General features: G+C 33.1%; 4 protein-coding genes, 1 long non-coding RNA gene and 1 other non-coding gene across 7 annotated transcripts; 4 read left to right on the top strand and 2 right to left on the bottom strand.

Annotated features, from left to right (window-relative positions):
• The first annotated feature begins 435 nt into the window (after positions 1-435).
• On the top strand, positions 436-4,500 carry Ubc2 (ubiquitin conjugating enzyme 2). Its single transcript, XM_011308010.1, has 5 exons — positions 436-1,253; positions 1,416-1,550; positions 1,906-2,089; positions 2,222-2,369; positions 2,530-4,500. The coding sequence occupies exons 2-5, from the start codon at positions 1,420-1,422 to the stop codon at positions 2,625-2,627; spliced, it is 561 nt and encodes a 186-aa protein (XP_011306312.1). The 5' UTR covers positions 436-1,253; positions 1,416-1,419; the 3' UTR covers positions 2,628-4,500.
• Positions 4,501-4,576: 76 nt separating this feature from the next.
• Positions 4,577-13,784, bottom strand: LOC105268440 (CD63 antigen). Of its 2 annotated transcripts, XM_011308008.1 has the most exons (7): positions 13,544-13,783; positions 12,296-12,484; positions 11,623-11,793; positions 9,116-9,337; positions 8,718-8,779; positions 7,049-7,077; positions 4,577-6,582 (listed from the first exon to the last, which is right to left on the bottom strand). In XM_011308008.1, exons 1-6 carry the CDS (start codon positions 13,604-13,606, stop codon positions 7,068-7,070), a joined length of 717 nt encoding a protein of 238 aa, XP_011306310.1. In that variant the 5' UTR covers positions 13,607-13,783; the 3' UTR covers positions 4,577-6,582; positions 7,049-7,067. The 2 variants fall into 2 exon arrangements, with proteins under 2 accessions (XP_011306310.1, XP_011306309.1); XM_011308007.1 differs by lacking the exon at positions 7,049-7,077 and having other exon boundaries at positions 4,583-6,582; positions 13,544-13,784.
• A 91-nt stretch (positions 13,785-13,875) lies between these two features.
• On the top strand, positions 13,876-15,294 carry LOC105268441 (uncharacterized). Its single transcript, XR_892335.1, has 3 exons — positions 13,876-13,979; positions 14,064-14,696; positions 14,797-15,294. It is a non-coding gene; the product is annotated as an uncharacterized lncRNA (long non-coding RNA).
• A 442-nt stretch (positions 15,295-15,736) lies between these two features.
• On the top strand, positions 15,737-19,534 carry LOC105268438 (CD63 antigen). Its single transcript, XM_011308005.1, has 5 exons — positions 15,737-16,088; positions 17,624-17,812; positions 17,989-18,168; positions 18,519-18,746; positions 19,148-19,534. Exons 1-5 carry the CDS (start codon positions 16,011-16,013, stop codon positions 19,211-19,213), a joined length of 741 nt encoding a protein of 246 aa, XP_011306307.1. The 5' UTR covers positions 15,737-16,010; the 3' UTR covers positions 19,214-19,534.
• Positions 16,853-16,934, bottom strand: TRNAS-UGA (transfer RNA serine (anticodon UGA)). Its single transcript has one exon. It is a non-coding gene; the product is annotated as a tRNA-Ser (tRNA).
• Positions 19,535-19,854: 320 nt separating the features above from the next.
• Positions 19,855-22,894, top strand: LOC105268439 (CD63 antigen). The gene is made up of 5 exons (XM_011308006.1): positions 19,855-20,126; positions 21,260-21,448; positions 21,721-21,891; positions 21,974-22,201; positions 22,471-22,894. The coding sequence occupies exons 1-5, from the start codon at positions 20,052-20,054 to the stop codon at positions 22,666-22,668; spliced, it is 861 nt and encodes a 286-aa protein (XP_011306308.1). The 5' UTR covers positions 19,855-20,051; the 3' UTR covers positions 22,669-22,894.
• The last annotated feature ends 43 nt before the right edge of the window (positions 22,895-22,937 follow it).

The raw sequence follows: 22,937 nt of genomic DNA, 5'->3' as shown, positions 1-22,937 counted from the left end.
CTATAGTTTATTCTATTTTTGAAACTTTGAGGTCATGTAGATACCACACATCCCATAAACCAAGGCCATATTTTACATTTTTTCCTGCTATTTTCAATTATCATTTTTTAAATAGTCCCACCAGTGCCGAACAGCTGCAGAGTGGGGATGACATGGAGATGAGGGGAAGGTGATAGTGACCGCCTCGCTATCTCGTGCCGCCTGAGAGAACTTGTCCCCTGTTTTTGGCTTGATAATTCCTGCTCGTATCATATTTTAGACACCCCCATTGCGTGTGGCGCCCTTCCTCCCTTGGGGTGCAGTACTACGATGCCCCTGGGGTCACTCAAACCCCCAGAACTGAGCCTCTACTTCAGTCAATCCTCTTCAGTGGGGGCTATGGATTTATTAAAAATTTCCTCCACTAGAGGGAGCATGAATAAATTTCCCAGGAATTCAAAATTTTATCCTCAAGAATTCCCAAAAAACTTAAAACACGCCAATGATTTTTTGACTAAATCATAACTAATACTTTCATCCCTGAACTCAAAATTGACATCCGTTAACTCAAAAACTTCCCAAAATAGTTCAATCCGCTTTCTCAAATCCATAAAATAATAGAGTAAAGATTTATTTAAAAACCGTAAATTCTTTGATTTTCTTTCCATTTTTGCTGTTTTTCTTAGAAACGAGCAATCCAATTGTGAAAATTGATTGGCGGTAAAATTCGAAATTCACCGCCGGCCATTCCCCCCCTAGCGTCTAGCAAATCCCCAACAGAGACAGAACAATTGAGTAAGGGAGGTACATAGGGAAATAAGTGAAGTGTGTGCAGGGACGCCCGGGTGTCTCCAAAGTAATCAGAGAGTATCGAAAAAAAATCCCTCACAAGTCCCTCGAAAAAAATCCCCCGAATTCATCCCCAAAAGTCTCGAGACATCCTCACAACATCCAATGACTACCAAATAACCAAAAAAATCATTCAACTTTTGTCAATAAAAAATATACATCTCAGTTCTACTCTTGAGTTCACTGTCAGTGATTCCTCGGACCTCCATTGTCGAAAATCCGGCGAGACACTTCATTTCACGTTAAATATAAATATATATTCCACGATATATCCAGGAGAATTGAATATCGGAGAGATATTCTCACGTTCCAATAATTCAGTCATTCATTCGGAGTCTTTGGCTCTTCGTTTATGATTAAAGTCATTCCCGGTGACGCTTTTTTGTCTGGGAATCGTCAACACGGCGTGGAGAAAGAGATAAAAGGTGAAACACCCTTTTTTATTTATTATTTATTTAGATACTTACGTACTTTGTTTTCTCAACCAAAATTCACCATTTGCTCGAGATAATTAGGGAGTCAGAGGGTCAGGTCTTTGATTTTTTTTCAGTCTTTTTTTTTTCTCATTGTGACGAGTTTTTCTCCAGGAAAATGAGCTCTGGTGCTGGATCTAGTGGGACAGGTCGGGGCAGGGGATCTTCTCTTGCTGATAATAAACCTGATAATAAAGAGGCTAAACCCAATCCCAAGATGTCAAAGGCTTTGGGAACTTCTGCAAAGAGGTGGGTATAACCTCAATGTTCCACGGGTTTCGGAGTTTTCAATGGAAAAATTAAATTTTTCCTGCAATCGTTAAAGAAATCCTGAGGAACTCAGGGTTCTCCTGAGGTTTAGAGTGAGAAAAATCTCGGAAAAGGACGAGAGATTGGAGAGAAGTTTATTTAATCGATTTTGGTCTGGATATGAGGACTTTGACCAAAAATTTCTTGATTTTCAAAAATGGGTTTAACGAAAACCCCGAAAATTCAGGAGATCTTTTTTAATTGAGAGAAATCTTGTGTTGAATTCTCTCAACAAAAGTTAATAGTTTAAAGATGATTCGATAATTAATAAATAATATATGAAATACTTATCCAGAATACAAAAGGAATTGGCAGAGATCACCCTGGATCCACCCCCAAACTGCAGTGCTGGCCCAAAGGGTGATAATTTGTACGAGTGGGTATCGACGATCTTGGGGCCACCAGGATCAGTGTACGAAGGTGGTGTCTTCTTTCTGGACATTCATTTCTCTGCTGAATATCCCTTCAAGCCCCCAAAAGTAAGGAATCATCCCCAATAATTTCTCTAGTAAAACGTGCAGCAAAACCTGCAGTAAAACCTGCAGCAAAACCTGCAGTAAAACCCACGCATATGCAGGAAATTGAATTGTTCTGCTTACTCTCTGTCTCAGGTTACATTCCGCACACGTATTTACCACTGCAACATAAATAGTCAGGGCGTCATATGCCTGGATATCCTGAAAGATAACTGGTCGCCAGCTTTGACCATCTCCAAGGTTCTACTCTCCATTTGTTCTCTACTTACAGACTGCAATCCAGGTAATATCATCAGAAATTATTTTTCGCCCTTGAGTATACCAATTCGTACCGACAATTTTTTTTTTATCATTAACAGATTAGCGGTATTACATTAAGTCAACATCGTGGAGAATAAACAGAATTTTAACGCAATAATAACTGATAATTGTTAAAATTTCAGCCGATCCACTAGTTGGGAGTATAGCAACGCAGTACCTCCAGAATCGCGAGGAGCACGACAGAATTGCTCGGCTCTGGACCAAGAGATACGCAACATGAGCATTCATTACTCATTTCATCCCCCCAAACCACTCCTATCAGCCATACGCCAATAAATTCATCATTCACTGCATCAAAGACGTAAAAAGGAAAAAATTGTGAAAAAATAATGAAGTATGTTGACTCCTAATATTATTCATAACATGCAGTTCCTAGTGGCCAAACGAAGGGCCTCTTCAACACTAAACAAAAACCTCAACCAACAATTTTAACAAATTATAATGCTGAAGAAATGGTTTATAATGAAGATTTAAGATAGGAGATTACAGAATTAAGAGAGAGACGTGAGAGATTGTGATGTGCTCTTTATCTTTTTTTTTACTTATTTTTCTGTGTGAATGAAGGATTGGATGAATTCCGTTTTTCCCTGAAAATCAAGACAAGAACTAGGGAAAATCATTGGTCAGAGTGAATCGTATCGTTTGGAAATTACTGGAATTTTTTACACAATTACTTCTCAGTAAATCATCCAGCAGAAAATTTTGTAATTTTTCTCTTCAAATTCATTCATCTATCAACTGTAAAATTAAGGGCGAGGTCTTAGTGTTTAATAAATGAGAAAAACGAAGTAATTTTGTAGGCGTGAGAGGCAAATGAAGAGAAAAATTAATGATTTTTTTATTAATAAATTAAATTGTAAGTAAATAGTTGTTAAGACTGTGACATTTTATTTTCTATTTTCCCAGGGATTTATTCAGAATTGTAAATCAATCAAAAATGACTCACCGACATTTTCATTACAATTTTGTAAATAACTGATTTCATTTCTGTAAATTTTTTTTTCATATTTTATCAAAAGATAAAATTTTTGCTCTATGATAAATCATCAGCATTTGCATGCTTTTTGATCCGCAGTTTCTATTTTTAAGGTCAACATTGAAATAACTGAGTTACTATTGTGATTATTTGGCAGCATAATTTCCATATTCATTTATTTCAATAACTTTACGTGAAAACAGACTTCCAGAATAAAACAATTGATTTTTTTTTAATAGTTGAACGCATTGTTTTTGCGTTTTTATGAAGGACGAGGCCACTTTGTAAATAATTTACTCTGATATGCTTAGATATTTGCTTTACGTGATGAGAAATAATAATAAATAGAAGTAATGAAATAATTAACTTAATGAATCCAGAGATCAATTTTTTTTTCATCGAAAAGTTAATATTTCTTATGGATTACTTTGCAAATGTTGAAGATCAGTGGATTTACGAGAAAATCGCGCGAGACCTTCATTACACGATAAAGATGTCCTAACATTTCGTACTAAAATGAATAATTACTGGAGTGATTGAATAATTACTGACAGTACATTAATATTTATCTCTAAAATCTAAAAAAATTGTGGTCTACAAATCAATAAAGAATGGATTTAAAGGGATAAGTCAGAAGACATTGGTTGTAGCCTATGAAAATCTCCTTGCAGAAATTTTTATGATATTTTCTCGTAAACCTTACTGTCCTCGAATTTTTCGGTCAATTAACATTTGAGTTTGAAGTTTTCAATCATAAAATAATTAACAATAATGAAAAGAAAAATAGTCAGCTTCTGAGCGCCTTGTACAGATCCTGAAAGCCTTAGAGCCGAGGTAAATGTTATTGATCGCTTTGATGAAATAAATAAACAAATAACATAATGAAATTTGTGTCGGTCTTGTAAATTTTTGCGAAGTGGATGAATCCACATATCTGAATTTGATGTTCCAATTTAATCTGCCTGTGTGATTGTTTATGGAGTGATTGAATAAATTGATACAAGAAAAAAAATTGAGAGAAGTCATCTGGTTTGATTAATGAATAAATAATTAAATGTTAGTGCGCTAGGTATTGGCATCGGTATAAAGATGAAATAAATATAACTTGTACAATCAATGTGTTTTTATTAATTAATTAATTTCTATTAAGAAAATTGAAGAAGAGGAAAGAGAATAAATGAAAGCCATTGACATTATCGTATATTTTTCTCGTTTATTTTCACTTATTATATTTATATACCATAAAAGCTAGACAAATATGTGCTAGAGACGAGTCGTTGGGCTCCTATCAATATATGCCACAAAATAAGTAACATCATAAAGAAATTACTCGGTAATACAAAGTTATTTGACATTGTTGTAATAAAATTTGTATTTTGTATAATTCTTCGTAATTCAGATAAATGAAAATGCATAAATATGAATCAGTCTGCCAATTGACAAAATCTAAATTCTCGATTACCGATTTTCCAATTAAAATCTCATTTTTATCATTTCCCTCAGTTAATTCTTTAGTTAATACTGATTACAATAAATTTTCTTTCGATTTTTCAGTCTTTCACGTGTTGCATTTTTGTCTTGTAGTTGATTTTTTAAAAAAACCCCTTTGGTTGTTATCTTCATATAATAATGCCAATGCGATTGTCTAGTGTCAGGTCAATCAATCGTTTGGATAATATAATTGATTAGAAAATAACGAAAGCGTTGGAGAAACACTGGAATGAATTTTTCAATAAATTTTTTTTCGTTCGTTAATGACAAGGAGCGAAACTTTGGACATGTGCTATTACTAATTACTCGTAATTCCTCACTCATTCCCCCCTTTGTTTTCCTCATTTTTGAACAAGCAATTAATGTTGTGGATTAATTAATAATCTAAACATCTAAATTCTTATCATTAAAATGCTTAATTGAATTGAAATTATATAGTAACTATCATTAGGCACACTCCAAATGATAAAGCTAACAAATCGAATATTATTTGTTCGTATCTCGTCGCTAATTAAAAATGGACGGCTGTTGATAATTAAAGAAGAATAATAATAATTCAGTAGTGAAGAAGTGATTGGTCAATTCAATGAATAAATATCTCGTTGATAATTGCTTTTTTGCGATAAGTTTTCAATTTTTCGATATCACTTGTACCAAGATAATTTATTTAGATTAAAAAATATGAGAAAAATCCCCAGCAAAAAAATGGCCCCACACTTTTTTTCCAACTTTTCCGCTTATTCACAACAATTACAACGACATTATTTTCAATTTTACAATCCATAAAGCCCCTTCTCTACTGAATCATGAATAATACTTTCATCTGTCAACTAAAATTTAACGTCCATTACCCGAAATAACTTCCTAAAATTGTTTAATCTCTGTTCTCAAATAGAAAAATAATCGAATTAAGATTTCTTTAGCAAAAACTCTCAATTCGATGATTTTTTCTCTTCAACTCTTTATATTCAATGATAAATTTCCATTTAAGGCACAGAGAAATAGTTGTACATCAATAGCATACAATTCCAGTGACAATGATAATAATTTTCCAATTGCATTAATCTCCCCTTATCAATATGCAGAAGCGTTTATCTCGAGTCACTCAAGATTATTTATTGTAAATATCGCATTAAGCCGCTTTTATTAATCAGAGCGGTTCTAAAACGTCACACGATATTATCTCATCCTCGAGGATTGATTAAAAAAATTGAGGCTTTGTTTATTTATCAACGTCTCGTGCTTGTCTGTATTTGTTTTATTTGGCAAATAGACAAATTGGCAGTTATTTAGCAAGCATAACGTCTTCCTCGAGAACAATTTCAACATTTTACTTTTATTTATCCATTATTTTTGTTGTAAAACGTCCAATTTCATTGATTAATTCATCTCATTTCGTCTCAAGATCAAATTGTTATCGAGATATTTCGATAAATCAACTTGTTACGTTTTATCATTGTTGAATAAATTGTTTATTTTATTTTATAATGAATCATGTTTAACGCATTCTGCATTAAGTTCTCGCTGCATACGTTCAAAAGCACATGAAGTTGACAATTAATGTTAAAAAAAAAAAACAAATGGTCTCCACAAGTTTTTCGATTTTTTTTATTTATCGTGGACTTTTTTTTTCTCTTTTGGTTTTAAAGAAAATTAATTGTTTTTCAATGCCTCCTAATTGATGGCTGATCAGTGTGCGGTGGTTTCACTGTAATTAAAACATTTGAGTACATGAGGTCGATATTTCGCTTAATTTTTTTTTTAATTAGACCACTGATTATTCTTTAAAACTCATTAATTGATTTGAGGCCTTGCGTTGTGCAATTAAGGGATGCGATTGAGGAGATTCACGGGTCATTTTTTTTTTACCGATTAAATTAATTGCTGTTTTAGTTATTGAATTTGAATTAAAACGTAACAAGCCGAAAAATTAATGAATAATTAATAAATTAATTAGGCAATTGTCTCATGAACTAGGGAGTCTTGGAGGAAATCTCAACTTTTTTTTTAACTCCGGAATCAATAATTACGGGAATAATTGACCAATTACTTGAGAATTAAATAGCCCTCACTTGAATCTCCTCAGATAAACAAAAATGTAAATAATGTAAATAATAATCAACAAGCACCAAAGAACAACGATACAGTAGGCAAGAGAAATAATAAATAATTACTTAATCAATTTGTCCAAAGTTAACGAACCCTTCATAACGAAAATAAAAAAAATTCATCAATTAGAAAGAAAAATCAATTACATCAAATGGAATCGAAATAAGAGATTTTTTCACATCTAAATATAAGTTTCTCATTCTATAAATATTAGGTTTCAACTTTTTCAACATCTACGTAGACTTTACAATAGTAAGAAACAATAATAATTGTTGCTTAATATAATTATTCATTAAATATTGCATCTATTCTTAAACTAAATTTAGTGGACTCGATTTATGTTTTTTTCGGGGAGTTCATCGACTTCCGTAGATGGATTATATATATATATCAATAATCTAACGAAATAAACACAGGAGGGAGGGCAATTGTTGTAACAAAATGGCGATTTGTGATTGAGTGGCTGAAAGCTGACAATTGTCTTTGAAAATGCACGAAAATTTGAGGGGGGAAGGGGATGTGTCCTCACAACTGCAGCCGCTTTATTACTCTTATATAATCTTTCTTAGATTATTCCAACAATTTTTTTTACTATTGTTTATACATGCTTTGAGTTATTCCATAGACTTACACCCAGATAAATTACTTTCGATCACAGTGTCCTTTAATTTTGTGTTGTGAAGCATTTTTTTGCTTAAGAAAATGACTTCAGGAGTGAAGAAATAAAATTTTATTATGATATATAAATTAATTATCGTAAATCTTTTTTCAAGTGTAGTATATTCTCTGTATTTAAGGAGTTGCTCATAAAATCTCGGAGAGTATTTTTATTGATTCACTCCAGAATCAATGACGAAAATAAAAATTGTAGAATGAAAAATTAGTGAGACGATTATTACACACATGCTTTTGCAATTTGTAAGCCAAAAGCTTTGTTCAAAGTATCTTCATAGAATCCTTAGGAATTAGAATCGTAGGGAGAGGGAAAAAGGGGAAAATCCTCTTGAAAAATCCCGCCTAAATGTTGTTATTAAAAAAATAATCCCTTTTCTTGAATAAATGAAAAATGCAAAAAACTCTCCAACTTAAATTTTATTCCTAAATTTTTAAATCCAACTATTCAAGAAGTTTTTCCCCAAAAATTTCGAAAAAGAAATGTGAACTGAATTCAGTTGAAACAACAAAAGAAATTAATTGAAATCATTTTAATTCTCACAAAAATTGTTATAAACAAATAATGGAAATAATTTCACGATGAAATTCAACCGAAAAACAGCAAAATAAAAAATATTCATAATATTTATGGCAATTGATAAATATTTATAACTGTGGTAATAATATTAATTATTTTTTATCAGTGGAATTGACATTAATTTTCAATTATTTGTGTCATAATCCATTGGTCGTCTTAACAGTCTTACAATAGTAAAGTTTGATGAGATGAAACGAAGAATGAATGAGATAAATGGAAACATTATTATGATTGAAGAATGAGAGAAGTTACTCGTGTATTATTCGTGTAAGTGAAAATAGTGATTTTTTTTTGTGCTTATGCAATTGTTAAACATTGCGATAGTTGTGTACATCGTGTGATGGAAAATAATGAAATTATAGAAATTTGTTACAAACTGTGCACATTAATTAGGCGATTTATCGATTAGTGTTTTTTTTGTTTGTTTTTGCTCTTTTATCTTTAGATTTTTGCAATGTAATTATTCAATTATCTCTGCTTACACAGTCTCGTATTCACGACGGATTGATCGAGCCAAGAAGCAAGCGAAAATCACTCCGATGAGCTGAAAAAAAAAAAATTCATTAATTCTGAGGTGTTATTGTTATTGCTATTGTTTCCCTTCCAATCAATGAGGTATTATATTCAACAAACAAGTAATTACGTGAATTGAACATAAAATCTATTGAAATTCCCCGAAAAGAGATATTACTCGACCTTTTGACATCGAATCCCTCATCCTGGGGATAAATTCATGATTCATTGCGAGAGATAAGTGAAATTAAATTTTAATGTAACTTAACTAATATAACTTTTCAGACGAAAAAAAAGCATTTCTTTTTAATAATCAGGATTTGTAATCAAAATTTTAAATCGAGATTTTCGATGAGTTATGATTTACCTGAATCAGAGCAACTCCAATGCCAACCCCACCCAAAATATAGGCTTTATTCTCGATAGTGTCGGTAACTTTCTTCAGACATCCCTCATTGTGCGAAGTAATTGCATTAACATCGCATTCAGCAGTGTTTGATATCTCGGAGCAACAAGATGGTGGTAATTTTGGTTCTTTGAACTGCGTCGGCCACCAATCGGATGTTCCATTAATACCACAGCATTTGAACTGAAAACAAAATCATTTAAGTCTTCACCTCTCCCCAACTCCATTAAAAAATATATTATGAAGATTAATTATGTTAATCATTAACTATTTTTTAATAATTTCCATTTCTCCCCCATTTTTCCTCAATTCTCATAAACTAGGAGCACAATAGAGAAATTGTGATAATAACTTTTTTGTGCATCTGAACGAGATGTACACAAAACAATTCAACAAAAATTTCGCCATTTTCCCTAGTTCACGAGATATTTTCAAAACACAAACTTGTGCCACTAGTAGACTAACTAGACTGAATAACACATTTCCTGGTAATGAGTTGTTAATTAACTGATTAATTTCGTAAGCAGAAGAAAATATCAACGTTTGGATAAACAATTAAACTGATTGGAAAAGTTAATGAGAATTTGTTTCGATAATATATAAATAAAATGTAAAAATGAGAAATAGAATTGATTGAACAGAGAAATCCGATCGCTCAATGAGCCTTGGAAACTAGGTCTCGACGTAGCCCACAACTTCTCGGGTTATCAATAAAAATTACTCAACAAGACCTTTCACTATTGCGCAATATTTTATGACTGGTGTGACACCTGAATACGCGAACACGAAAGCCCGGGTCATTGCCTTCTCCTTCAATACCATAAATAGTGCATCGTGCACCGTGCATCGTGCTTCGTATATAAATGATAAATAAAAAAAACAATATTGTTAGACTCTAAAAAAAGGGATGTTGTGGGGGTGAACAAAAAAAAATTGAAACAAGGGTCAGGGCAGGGGGAAAAACTTTTTCTGAGAATTCTCTAGGGGCGAAACTGCACACGTTCATGCAATAATCGTTACTGACATGCGACCCTTCCCCTACGTCTCGACCCCTTGTCTAGACAACTTTTTATCTTCAATTCTTCCTTTTCAATCACTCCTGATTTATGCATATTCTTCGGTTATTGCGATCCTAAAATTCCGAAATGTTCAGATGCAGGCGTTGGGGGCTCTATGATTTTATAAAAAAAAAACTGTATTTAAATAAAAATTATTTACAGAAAAAAAACGACCGAAATTTGGTGGACAGTTCAATGCCAATTTTCAGAAGAAAATTTCAGTGATGGATCAATCAATAATAATAATAACGATAATTAATTATTTAATGTATGGATAATATTAAGAGAAGTGGAAAATCGGGAAATTTTGGCGATTGGAGAAAATCCATGAATTTTCGCGGTGTAAGACCATTCGAAATCCCCAGAGTCTTTAGAACTCTTGTAGTAAAGAAAAAAAACGTCTGAAATATTCAAATACTTAATTATTTAATTCAGGATTGTGTGGGCTCGATGCAGCCTTGTCCTCTGCCCCATTAAACTTTCATGAATTATCGATTGAAATTATTTCTACACTCTCGTAAAAATCACCACTCCCACTTAAAAACCATTGGCAAATTCCCGTTAATATTTCTACTTCACGTAAATTACAATTGACGACAAAAATATCTTTTTGAATCGGCGACAATTCCGATTTATGACTCGTAAATTTGACGTCTTCAATTCCATAATCACCGATTTTGAAAGTCATGAGAGATGTCTAATTTTGTAATTTACAGCTATGAAATATTTCTTTTTTGTCATGTATGCGAAAGAAGTTGCGGACTTGTGCAAAGTGTACGTAAAAATGTACGAGAAGGGGAAGTGATATTGATTTGCAATATGAACAAGGTCTGACAGGTCTGTACGTGGCCCCTTAAAGGTACATAGAGTGTACATGATACACTACGTGTCATCATTGTCGTAGCCCTCTTTGTCCTCGGCTCAATTTCTTTTTCCACTCCAATCTTCATTATTTCAAGAAGTAATTAAAGAACCTCTCCCCTTTTCAGGACTAGAATTTTCCTAAAACTCAATCGCATGACAAAAATGTCACACTTTTCTTAATAAACATTCTCAAAATATTGATTTCTTCATCTCAATAATTCAATAACTCAAAATGAATGATTAATTAACCGTTTTGCAGTGGAAAAATTATTAAGGGGTAATGAGTATTTTTAGAATTGATTTAATTATTTACATATTGGGAATGATTAGAGAGATTGATGGCTTGTGGGGAAAAATAATTGAAGAAAATTGCACTGTGGAATCAATTTCTCTTATTAATCATTCAGCTAATGAGAATTAATCCACAGAGCTAATTAAGTTAGAGGGTAAATTTGTTTTGCTGGTAATAAATTCAGGGACGAAGGAATTGTCAATTTATTTTCCCCATCTTCTTCTGTAATTACAAAAATTGACGAAATTACTTACATCAACTTGAAGGGTGTCCCACATATTATGCACGTCATTGTCGGTGTGGTAAGTGTAGATGGAGTTATTCATGCGTCTAAGTAGCATTTTACCGACCTCATTACGCATCATGTACCCCGAAATGCCTGCACCCAATTCCAGGGCGAAGATCAGCAGCAGAAGAACTGAGAACTGATAAAAGACGATGAAAATTAAATGGAAAATATTAATTCAAGTTTAATTAATTAATTCCTCATCACATCTTGGTCAATCATTGAAAGAAAGAAAATTTATTAGCATCATATAATGAGTAAAAAAAAATTCTGATATTGTAATCATCGATCGATTGTAGAATCAGTGCGAATATTCTATCGATTGTACAATTATGCAATTACGCAATACTCTCGATAATGAGTAACAAAAGAAGAATCTCTTCATCGTCAATTAAACTTCTTAAAAATATCGTCAAACAAGAGAAGAAGTTCCAGAATTAATTACTATTGAGGCAATTAGATAATTAGTCATTGAAGTAAATTAATTCAAATTAATTAAAGTAAAAAAATCATAAGGATTATTATTAATTGAATATGGAACCTGAAAATGGCAAATGGATTGAAAAATTGAGTTGTTTCTGTAGTGATACGATAAAAAAAATTGTGCATTGCAATTTGTTGTGTCTAATATTGCAGCTTACGGTGATTATCATGCAGTGGTTTTCCTTGACAGCTCCACAGCAACCGAAGAACGATATCAGGAAGACGATAACGCCAACGACGATCATAAGAACTGGTGCTGCAAAGAACCAATTGTCCAGGAAATTACGATAGCCACTGTAATAACTGAGGATCACTCCACCCACTGTAATAAATACTACTCCAGTTATCTGAAATCAATCGTCGAATCGATAATTAGTCAATCATCATTCATTGCCAATTATGCAAAAACAATAATCATTCGTTTATTAATAAATGCGTTTCGGAGAGAAAAAGAGAACAATTCCGTTTTTTAATTATGATCTTCTGATAAATAATAATAATAATCATTTTAGATTATGGATCTTCCTTTTTTTCCGGATTAATCTCAGGTTTTGTAATATCCGGTTCATTTTTGTCAGAATATCCCGGAGAGTTAATGGAGGAAAAGGGAGCGAAATAATAGGAAATTCCAAACATCTGTTTCGTGAAACGCTCCACTAGTCAAGAGGTAAAGTGTGACAAATCGAGTTTCAACGGGAATAACTTTGAATCTAAGGGATGGAAAAGAATTTTCCATAGAACTTCTTTTGTAGAGGAGAATCAGAGCTCCAAGAAAGGTCCTGACAAAAAATTCAATATGTCATTTAGATTCAAAGATATTGTCCGAAAAATGAGATATTTCCTAAAACTATCACAAAATCAATAGATAAATAAATTAATACATCAGAGAATAACAAAATCCTCTTGAAATCCGGAAAATGGGGTTCCTTTTATCGGTTAAAAGACTCAATAAAAAAAAACAAAAAAAAATCGAAATAAAAAATGGAAAAAAAATCGAAAAAAAAATTTCTAAACAGATTTTTTTGGATTTCAATCACAAAAATAAAAAATGTAGATTCATTGATTCTTAAAATCTAGAATTTTCTTTTCGATCTCATAAAGAAGAAAAAAAGATGTCCTCCCCCGCGTCGTCACCTAGAGTTTTACCTGAAATATTGTAAAAAATTTGGAAAAATAATTTCTAGGTGTCGAAGCTGAAATTTCCCAAGCCGATAAAAAAGAATAAAAACCAAGTGAAATCGATAAGCTAAAAAATAGATGGAAATTCCTAGTTTCCACCTTTGTTTCCCATGAAGTGTGGGTCTATCGATTATCATCTATAGTTACACCTCGAACTATAGATTCCAACGGGCGTTAGACAAAGGAAATAGGACAAGACCATTTTGTTATTAATTGCAATAACTTACGGCGAAGATGAGATTGAAGAGGAATAAAAGGTACTTGACACAGGTCATACCACCGGACACCATTTTGTATCCTGTCGGTTTGTCAACGAATTTTCACTCAAATGTCAATCACTTCTCCACAAACTAGTTCTTCACTCGCTCTTTTTGGATTTTATCACTCGCTAGTGGTGGTATACTGGTGTTTTCAAAATTTCAAAGATCTCAAGGTACGTCCGAACAACTAGATGTCCCGCTCTGGAGTGGATGCAATTTTTGTTGTGGTGGGTACGGGATTGTTACGGGGATGCGCGCGCATCCCAGATGGGGGGCAGGTAGTATTTTTTTTCATTTATTTTTTTTCCATTTTTTTCACCGTTTATTTGTTTTCAGGATCAGGAGAGCAGCTAGTGCTGCAGGTTGAACGATGATTTTGAGGATTTTTTTTCCTCTCACATTTGTAAAAATTTTATTTCTTTGTTTTTAGAAGTTTATGAGGATTTTGAGATTATTCTCATATTTATCACATTTTATTCATTTTAAGGATTTGGGAAATGTGATGATGAAAAAACATGCAGATTTTTGGAGAGTTGACCTTGAAATCAGATGAATCCTGAAATGAATTCCACTAAGGATTTTTCATCGTCTGAATATTCATGTGACGTCGGAACCTAGAAATGAGCTGTCAGACTGTGTGGACATTGAGGGAGTACTTAATTCAATCATATAAAAGTTGTACGTGGGCGGAAGCGGATACAATGACCTCTCGCTCAATTAGCAGAAGAGGAATAAATAACCGTTAAATCATCGATTTTCTGCGGTAAGTCTTCGACATCGATCGCCTCAACCCCCAGGAATTTTTCTTTCCTCCTAAAATTAATATTGCAGCAATGGGAGATGTTTTCCAATAATCCGGGGATGTTTTGAAAGCGATTAGCAATTAGTTCTGTTGGAATTCTACAATAATTGTAAAGAAACCGTCGACTGTTATTTTGAGATCGTTGCCAGGGATATAAGTTGATCGGATCGATTACTAGGAAAACTAGCACGAGCGAATGTGTCTCACTTCAACCTGAATAAACTCCAATTTTTCATAAAAACCCCCAACTTCTAATTCAAATCTCGCTGAATTATTCAGGAAGTACTCATTTGGCTCATGGACGTAACTGAACCTTACGTAAGTGAAATAGTGAAAAAACATCGGTATGACGGTCTTCAAGACATCAAGAGTAAACTGACATAAACATTTCCGACAATATATTGTTATTAATTTTCAGATGATCAGGTGCTAAAGAATGAGAAGGCAGATTAATTGTTTGATCGAAGGTGAATGTCCAGGAGGCAGTGAAAGTGGGCATTCCTCGGAATTTCAACAACACCTCTTAAAAGATTGGTGGATTCTGACTTCTACTCAGGCCACGTCACACTTGTATGACTTTCAATTGCTTTCGATAATGAACAAGTTCTGAGTTGTCCATTCTCCATTTACACCTGACGGTTCTCTCCTCAAATCTACAGCTACGGCTCTGTTTCATTTTGAACCCCACAATGGATGAGTAATTTTGGTAATTCTCACAATGTCAATTACACCGAAAAAAAAATCTCTTATACAATTCCATTTTTATTTTAACAGCAGATGGTTTCAATCCATCGCGGAATTTCTGTTGTCGATGAATAATTCATTTTTTATATTAATTGTGAAAGGAATTCAAATCATTGTCATGAATCACTTTTATTTTTCAGTCAACAAACGGAATATTTCAATATTTTTTCACTTTTCACACTCATTTTTTACAAATTTTTAATAAAAATATGAAATTTCTATAGAGCGCTTAAAATCCTTGAATTTAAAAACAAATCAATTATTTCATTAATAACTCACACTAATGAAAAAAACTCAATTACAATTTGCGTTTTTAATCTCGTAATTTATGATTTGGTCATAATGTCCATTATCAATTCTATAATTTACAACTAAAAAGAAAAACAATAACTTCTCTGCGTGTGAACTAACAAAAAATGATATTAAATTATCGAAAAATTTTTTAAAACCAAATTGAAAATTGAAACCAATGAAAAAGTCGAAATTCAATTTCTCAGATAATTAATAATAAAACAATTAGATCATGGCGCAAGAATTTAATTATCCGCACCTGTCGGATTGTTCGGACATGCGCAATCTCGAGGAGCAGTCCACATGGGTAAAATCTCTCTCTCTTTCTCTCTCTATCTCCTCCAAATGTATTTTTCAACAAAACTCCAGAGGACGTAGTTACAGTTGGTGATTCGAGAATTCGTTCCTGATAAGATTACAATAAAAAAAAAAGAACGACAAAACTACGTGACGACATCACAAGACTCAAGCCTTTTGACGTGTTGACACCTGGTGCTAGTAACAAATTTATAATATAATTCAAAGTATTTCTGCAAGAAGTGATACAAGTGTCTAATTTCCGGTGATTGTTCATTGGAATTAAAAATAAAAATAAAAATGGTCGCAGATCTGAGTCTTCCCATGGGTTCGAGGTGCATTAAGTACCTTATGTTCATCTTCAATCTCCTATTTGTGGTGGGTAATAACACTTCAATTATCAATTCTCATTACAACCTCTCATTATTATTATTCATCATTTGATTGTCTTTTTTACTGCGCAGATAACCCAGAAAATATGAAGCGCGAAGAGAACCGATTTCTTCCATTTATTTGAATTACGTGAAAGAACGGGAAGAATTATTGCGCAATCTCAGGAAATTGTAGAATTCCCATGAACATAATGGATTTTTAAACTAAAAAATCGTCAATTGAAATTCTGCTAAATAGAATTGATAAATTTGAATCTCTTCCGACGGCATCTCCACGTGTATTTTCCATTCTCATTGTCTCAAATCACTTGCCGAGAATTAAATTCCAAGAAAAGGCTAATCTAAGATGCCAGACTAACCAAATAATTTCATCGAGGGAATTATCTTGGAAATCGAGAATTAAAGGCGATTGTGCCCACGTATAACTTATTTTCTGATGATAATATTTTCGTCGAGATTAACCGGCACTTTGTCTAAGAGACAGTTCAATTCTTCGTTTAATTATATTTTTTTTATGAGTAATTCATTACTGTGTGGAAAGAAAATAAAAATTGAATCTGAGAGGTTGTACATGAGATAAATACAAAATATGACACCATTAAAATACAAAATACAAATGCTAAATACAAGATTCAAAATTTGACATATTTATGAATTGAGATAAATACTTTGTATTCGTCTTAAAACTACGAAACTAGTGTAAACGGATAAATAGATACCTATTAACATGAAAACAGTGAAAAAAAAAATCGCTGCGGACAGGATTCGAACCTGTGCGGGTAGAACCCAATGGATTTCAAGTCCATCTCCTTAACCGCTCGGACACCGCAGCGTATGTCGAGTGATAGATTTTTTTAACCACTAAGACTTAATCCACCATTTCCCCTTAAAATCAATAATTTACTGCAAATATAATAACAGCATTAATTAATAACTATTCAATTTAGCATAAATAATAGCTCTTTCGTGATCTCTCGTCCAATTTAGAAGAGTTTTTGCGGCTTTTTAAATCAATGACGACGTGTTCCAAGAAATATGTAATTTAAATACTTCTCAAGGCCATCATGAGACCCTTCAAGTGCTGATTGATGACATAATACGAATCGAAAAGACGCAGGTGCTTGTGTCTATCATAACAATTGCAGCAGAAGTTTCGATCCGATAATAAAAAAATATTGCTGTCAATTACGTGGGGATTGGAGGAATTTGACGAGTGGAGTTTGATAAATTATTCGTTTTTTTGTTTAAATTCCTCCTGTTTTTTTTTTAAATATCAAAATCCATATCAATGAAGAAAAATAAATAATTATTAAATCAACAAAATTTTGTAGTCAAATGCCTCTAAATCTCCTGCAATTATTCCTTTTTCAAATAAACAAAGTCAATTGCAGATAAGAAATTAAAAAATTAGTGGATATAAATTTTTGTAGTCCAATTTAAATGATAATTTAATGGAAATAATGTCTGGAGCATTAGGATGGAGGGAATATCGATCATGGTTTTTGAAATAATTAATTATAGATCACTGGAATTATTCTGCTGTCGATTGGAGCAACAATTCACGCAGTTTACAGCAATTACCAGCACTTCCTGGACAACAAGTTCTTGTCAGTGCCCTCGTTGTTAATCGCTGTTGGTTCCATTATTTTCTTCATCGCCTTTTTCGGCTGCTGTGGTGCTGTCAGAGAAAATTACTGCATGGTTATAACGGTAAAATCAATTTTGATTATTAATTATAATTAATGAGGGGATTCTGGGATAATACAATGAGCCACTAAAAATAGTTGCATATTTAACTTAAAAAAATGTTATTGTTTAAATAAAGATACTCTCACCTGTAATATTTGTAGAAAATCGAAGAATCTTTGGTATTCATTGCATTTTAGTTTGCCTCGTTGATGGTTCTCGTCTTTATCCTCGAACTCTCAGCTGGAATTTCTGGATACGTTCTCAGAAATGAAGCTGCTGACATGATCAAGAACAAGATGTTGGGGACAATGAGAAATTACGCTTATGACAACACAACAACTGAAATTACACTTGTTTGGGACAATCTTCAGAAAGATGTGAGTAAATTGAAGATTCGAATTTTTATTCAATCATTTTCGCGGAAAGCGAAGTGATAACAGTAGATAAGACAGTTTACTCTTCTCTGATATTATCGTAAATATAAAAATGAAGGGACTTATCGAAATTTTTGGAAAAACCGTTGACCATTTCGTATTACCATTCGACTGAATCAATATTCATTCATTGAATTAATATTTGGATTGAATTTTTAATACTATTCATTAATAATTGATATTTCCCTTGTAGAATTACTGAATTCCTGATCCTTTTCATCAGTCGTATTTTTCTGGTGTTAAAAATGTATTATTTAGTGGCTTTTTTTGATTGATTTATTTCTGTTCTCAAGTTTTCATGTTGTGGGACCAATGGACCCACAGACTGGGCCAATCAGACGAAACTCGAAGGGCTGCCCATGAGCTGTTGCAAAGAAGTTTCCGGAGCGGTAGGAAATATAAGCTGCACAGTCGACAGTAAAACACTGTATAAAATTGGCTGTCTCCATTCCTTCGGGTCATTTATCAAAGGGCACGCAGTACAATTGGGTGGTGCAGGCTTAGGAATCGCATTTATTCAGGTGAACAAGCAGAAAATATCCATTCAAAAAACTCTGCATCCGCACATTTTATATTATTCATAAAATATTATTCAAAATTCGTTGGCCACTTTTATTTCAGTTCTGACCGACAATTTCACGCAATTGATTTCACGCAATCATTGTTACAGAACTTTGCGTTCTTTTTACATTTATAACATAATTTTTATTTATAATAAATCTTCATTGGGTATTTGTTTTTTAAATTTAAGTTACTGAATGAATCGGAATTTCTATGGATTTTTTTAAAGTGCAAATTCAGGAAAAATTTCGTGATACTCAAGAAGATTTGAACGATTTTTATTCAATTGGGCCCTGTGTGCATAAAAAATTTTAAGTTCAGATATGAATGTTTAATGTTTTTTTTTACACTCTTTTTTCAGGGTGTGGGCATCTGGTTCTCCATCTACCTGGCGAGGGCCATAAAAATGAACTACGAAACAGTTTAAAAGGAGAATAAATAGATTATTAAAGAAAACTGAAAAATCCGAGTGAGCGAAAATAATCGAGCAGGATTCACCTTCATTGTAAAAAGAGTTTCAAAAACAAAAGATTAAGTGACAGAGAGAATTTCAGGGTTTCTGGAAGAGAAGAAATTAAATCTACCTGTTCATTTGCATTTTCCATTAATTTGTTTGACGATTTTGCTGAAACGATCAGAAACTCTCTCTGGGTAACTAAACTATATTGTTGTATGAGTATTACAACTTGTTTTGCATTTTTCATTTGTACTTGAATGAGGAGATATTAAAGAGAGAAATTGAGTTGTATTTTTCTTTTGTGTAAATTCAATAAATTCCCAAGCTATAAATTCCTTATTTTTTTTATTATTATGAAACTATTTCGGGTGTTAAGGTTTTAATAAATCCTCGTGGAAATATAGAATTATATGGAGCCAATATGTTTTTCAGTTTCATTTGAATAGTTTTAATCTACCGATTAATTCTCCCTTCTGAATTCACGATTTGACAAAATACTGGAAACACACAAGACAGACAAAGTAAACAAGTAATAATCGATGAGAATTTTCCCTCTGAAAATTGTAATTGTCGTCATCTGGCGTCACTCGGCTTCGTGGACTCTCGGGTATTCCCGACGTCTCGTTATCTCCATTTGATTACGACTTCCACCTGATACGCAGTTCTCCTTTGTCATTTGGTCTGCTCATTCAACCGCACCTTAAGATCTTGCAATTTCCTCTGAAAAGTGGGTAAAAAAGTTGTAAAAACTTTTAATTTCTCACTCCTTCCCGCATTCACCATTTGCCGAATCTAAAGGGACCACAAAATGGCGGCAACCCATCTCGATGTTGGCCTCAGGTGCATTAAATATCTTCTGTGCGCTGTCAACTCGTTATTTGTGGTTCGTAAAATATCTATTATCTTTTTGGAATATTTTTCCAATGCTCTATATTCTTTTCTACTATATTTTTCGCCGTCTGCTGATTTGCACTTGAGCTGATGATGCCATCAAGAATTTGCCGATCGATGAAATGGGGGTTCTTCATGCCTGATGGACAGGGGGATTTATTATTACGAGGAAAAAACTTGGGGTTGTTACCTGCAATTTGCAAAAGGGTCACTTTCTCTTGCGATCGTATCATTGTTAACAGATGTTGACGTTTTGCTAGGTCTGGCAACACTGTGTCAACTGACAAATTAACGTTAACTCTAAATCAGTAATTACCGGTTGAAATGAACAATTCGATTGGCAATTAGCACACCAGTCTGGAAAATTTCAATTTCAAGTTGATGCGAATTTTCAGATACTTGTGTAAAATTGAATTCGCAGTTGAATTTTTTACCCTCGCAATTTTGGATTTTCCGATTGAGAAGCGTATGATTTAAAAAATCGGTATTTATGGAATGGGGTTGTTGCAAATTGGTAATTTTTTTTTATTTATGGAAACGGTTGTGGGGAAAGGGGTGCGGCCTCTTTACGTTTTGAATTACATCGCAATATGTTGAAACGGTCAATAATGCAAAGTCCAGTTATGCGGTCAATATGACGTGCCCGAAAGGGTCTGGAAAGACCGTTTTTTAATAGGATCTCGAAATAGTGCGATAATTACTTGCAAAACATTGAGAATCAATCGAGATGTTCACCAAAATGATATCGCATCACCATTTTCCTTATCTCGAGGAATGATAACGCAAGCAATTCAAAGTCTCCATCCCGATTTCCATTGTTACTTCATATCAGAAAATATTGAGGAAAACTGCACCTATTGAAACTCCACCCGATGATTAATCATCAATGAATTATTCGTAATGAAAATGATTCCGGAAAGTTGTGGACTGAATTTTTTAAATTGAATATTCTCTCAACAAGGAGAATTAACAATCGAAAAACCCCAAGACAATGGATTTCTTATCGAGACCTTCAAGTAACAATTTCGAAAAATCAATGATTTATCAGTTGTGTTAATATTGCCGTAATTGAACGTTCTATTTTAAACTGTGTAAAATAATTATTTAATTATGTTGCCATTGCAGTTGACAGGAGTAATGATAATATCCGTTGGAACGACAATTTATGCTCTTTACGATGACTTCAAGGATTTCCTCGATCCGACATATTTTTCACCTGCAACACTTCTCATTGTTGTTGGTGCATTAGTTTTTTTAATTGCATTTTTCGGCTGCTGTGGAGCTGTCAAGGAGAGCACCTGTATGGTTTTAGTAGTGAGTATTTCATTCATTTTTTTCAATTATCTAATTCTATTACATCATTCTATTACATTCTCATCTAATTACAAGAGAAGAATCATTTTTTTATCTAGAATATAAATATTGATCATCAAATTATTGAGTGAGTCAATGGATTTTTGATTAATTAATTAGTCGAATTCATCATCGAATTAATTGATCATTATTGTTGTACAATGAACGCAAGAAAGAATTAATACAGGGAGATCGGCATATTCAATTGAACATTAAATCCTCTGATATTTTAGTTTGCAGTTTCACTCTCGATAGTTCTCGTTCTGGAAGTAGCAGCAGCAATTTCCGCTTACGCCCTGCAAGATGGAATAAAGAATGCACTTGCAGACAGAATAAATGCAACGATGTACAAATACGGTAGCAATGCTGACGCGACATATGCAATTGATTTCCTGCAGTCGAGGGTAAATCAAACCTCATGATTTCAATTCCACATATTTCGAATTAAATACTTTAATTTATTTAAACGTTCATTTGCAATTCTAGTTGAAGTGCTGTGGAATTTATGGAGAAGAAGATTGGAGTAATGTCGGACACACAACGAGCAATGGATATCCGTTTCCAGAATCTTGCTGTGCTTGGTCCAGAGTCATTGATATTAGTCAGACAGAGTGTGGAATTTATCAGGATGGATGCATTGGTAGAATGGTGATGATTGTCGAGAGAAGTGCTCTCAATCTGGGCACTGGGGCCATTGCTATTGCCTTAATTCAGGTGAATTACCCAAATTTTTCCCCAAAATCCACCACTTTTTCCCATTTTCTCCAATTTTAATTTCCTTTGATGATGTCCATAATTATTGTTTGAAATTAAAAAGTCAGTGATCTTTGACGGAATCATTTTTTAAAACATTAGAGTAAATAGGAATTACAGAAAAACTGAGTTTACAAAATGAAGTCAGGACGATTGATAAAAAAATGCCTGGCTAGTAAGCTAATTGTTTAATGTAAAATGAAATTAATGATTATAAATTAATGTTTTAGTTCACTGGGATAATGTTCGCCTGTACTTTGGGTCGTGCAATTCGGCGTCAGAAAACCGAAAGAGAGAGAAGAAAGTGGCAATTGCGTCAGAGTTTAGTGGATGGTTACCAGCCCTTGGGTAAGAACGATCCCCTCACGACTTTTCCTGTGGTCTACATGCAGCCCTCAGAGCCCCTGAAGACTTCCCTAGTCAGTTAATTAACAAATCATTTTGAAATTATTCCGTTACACTTGAATACCTTCAATTATCTCGTTAATTATTAATTTTAGAAGGAAATACTTTGCTGTAACATAAATCGTTAAAATTTTCCGTCTAAAGGTCTTGCCATTTCTTTTCTTCTAGATTAAATTGTTTTCGAAATATTTGAAGAATTTAATTTTGCTAGAGAAAAACTCGGTTTTCCTCAATATTCGCATTTCATAACAACAATTTATGTACTTAAATAAATTATTGCAAGATAATGTTT

The sequence above is a fragment of the Fopius arisanus genome, unplaced genomic scaffold (assembly GCF_000806365.1).
Source record: "Fopius arisanus strain USDA-PBARC FA_bdor unplaced genomic scaffold, ASM80636v1 scaffold00057, whole genome shotgun sequence".
NCBI lineage: Eukaryota > Metazoa > Arthropoda > Insecta > Hymenoptera > Braconidae > Fopius > Fopius arisanus.
Note: the sequence above shows the minus strand (reverse complement) of the source record. Positions and strands in the feature narration are given on the sequence as shown.

Bases quoted from the DNA above. Each gene is read 5' to 3' on its own strand.
- Ubc2 (XM_011308010.1), top strand. From the start codon at position 1,420: ATGAGCTCTGGTGCTGGATCTAGTGGGACAGGTCGGGGCAGGGGATCT. The intron at 1,551-1,905 runs GTGGGTATAACC...ATACTTATCCAG, and splicing joins TTGGGAACTTCTGCAAAGAG to AATACAAAAGGAATTGGCAG. The intron at 2,370-2,529 runs GTAATATCATCA...TTAAAATTTCAG, and splicing joins ACTTACAGACTGCAATCCAG to CCGATCCACTAGTTGGGAGT.
- LOC105268440 (XM_011308007.1), bottom strand. From the start codon at position 13,606: ATGGTGTCCGGTGGTATGACCTGTGTCAAGTACCTTTTATTCCTCTTC. The intron at 9,338-11,622 runs GTAAGTAATTTC...TTTTGTTTTCAG, and splicing joins GGGACACCCTTCAAGTTGAT to TTCAAATGCTGTGGTATTAA. The intron at 8,780-9,115 runs GTAAATCATAAC...TTTTTTTTTCAG, and splicing joins TTGGAGTTGCTCTGATTCAG to CTCATCGGAGTGATTTTCGC.
- LOC105268438 (XM_011308005.1), top strand. From the start codon at position 16,011: ATGGTCGCAGATCTGAGTCTTCCCATGGGTTCGAGGTGCATTAAGTAC. The intron at 18,169-18,518 runs GTGAGTAAATTG...TCTGTTCTCAAG, and splicing joins GGGACAATCTTCAGAAAGAT to TTTTCATGTTGTGGGACCAA. The intron at 18,747-19,147 runs GTGAACAAGCAG...CTCTTTTTTCAG, and splicing joins TAGGAATCGCATTTATTCAG to GGTGTGGGCATCTGGTTCTC.
- LOC105268439 (XM_011308006.1), top strand. From the start codon at position 20,052: ATGGCGGCAACCCATCTCGATGTTGGCCTCAGGTGCATTAAATATCTT. The intron at 20,127-21,259 runs GTTCGTAAAATA...TTGCCATTGCAG, and splicing joins CTGTCAACTCGTTATTTGTG to TTGACAGGAGTAATGATAAT. The intron at 21,449-21,720 runs GTGAGTATTTCA...CTGATATTTTAG, and splicing joins GCACCTGTATGGTTTTAGTA to TTTGCAGTTTCACTCTCGAT.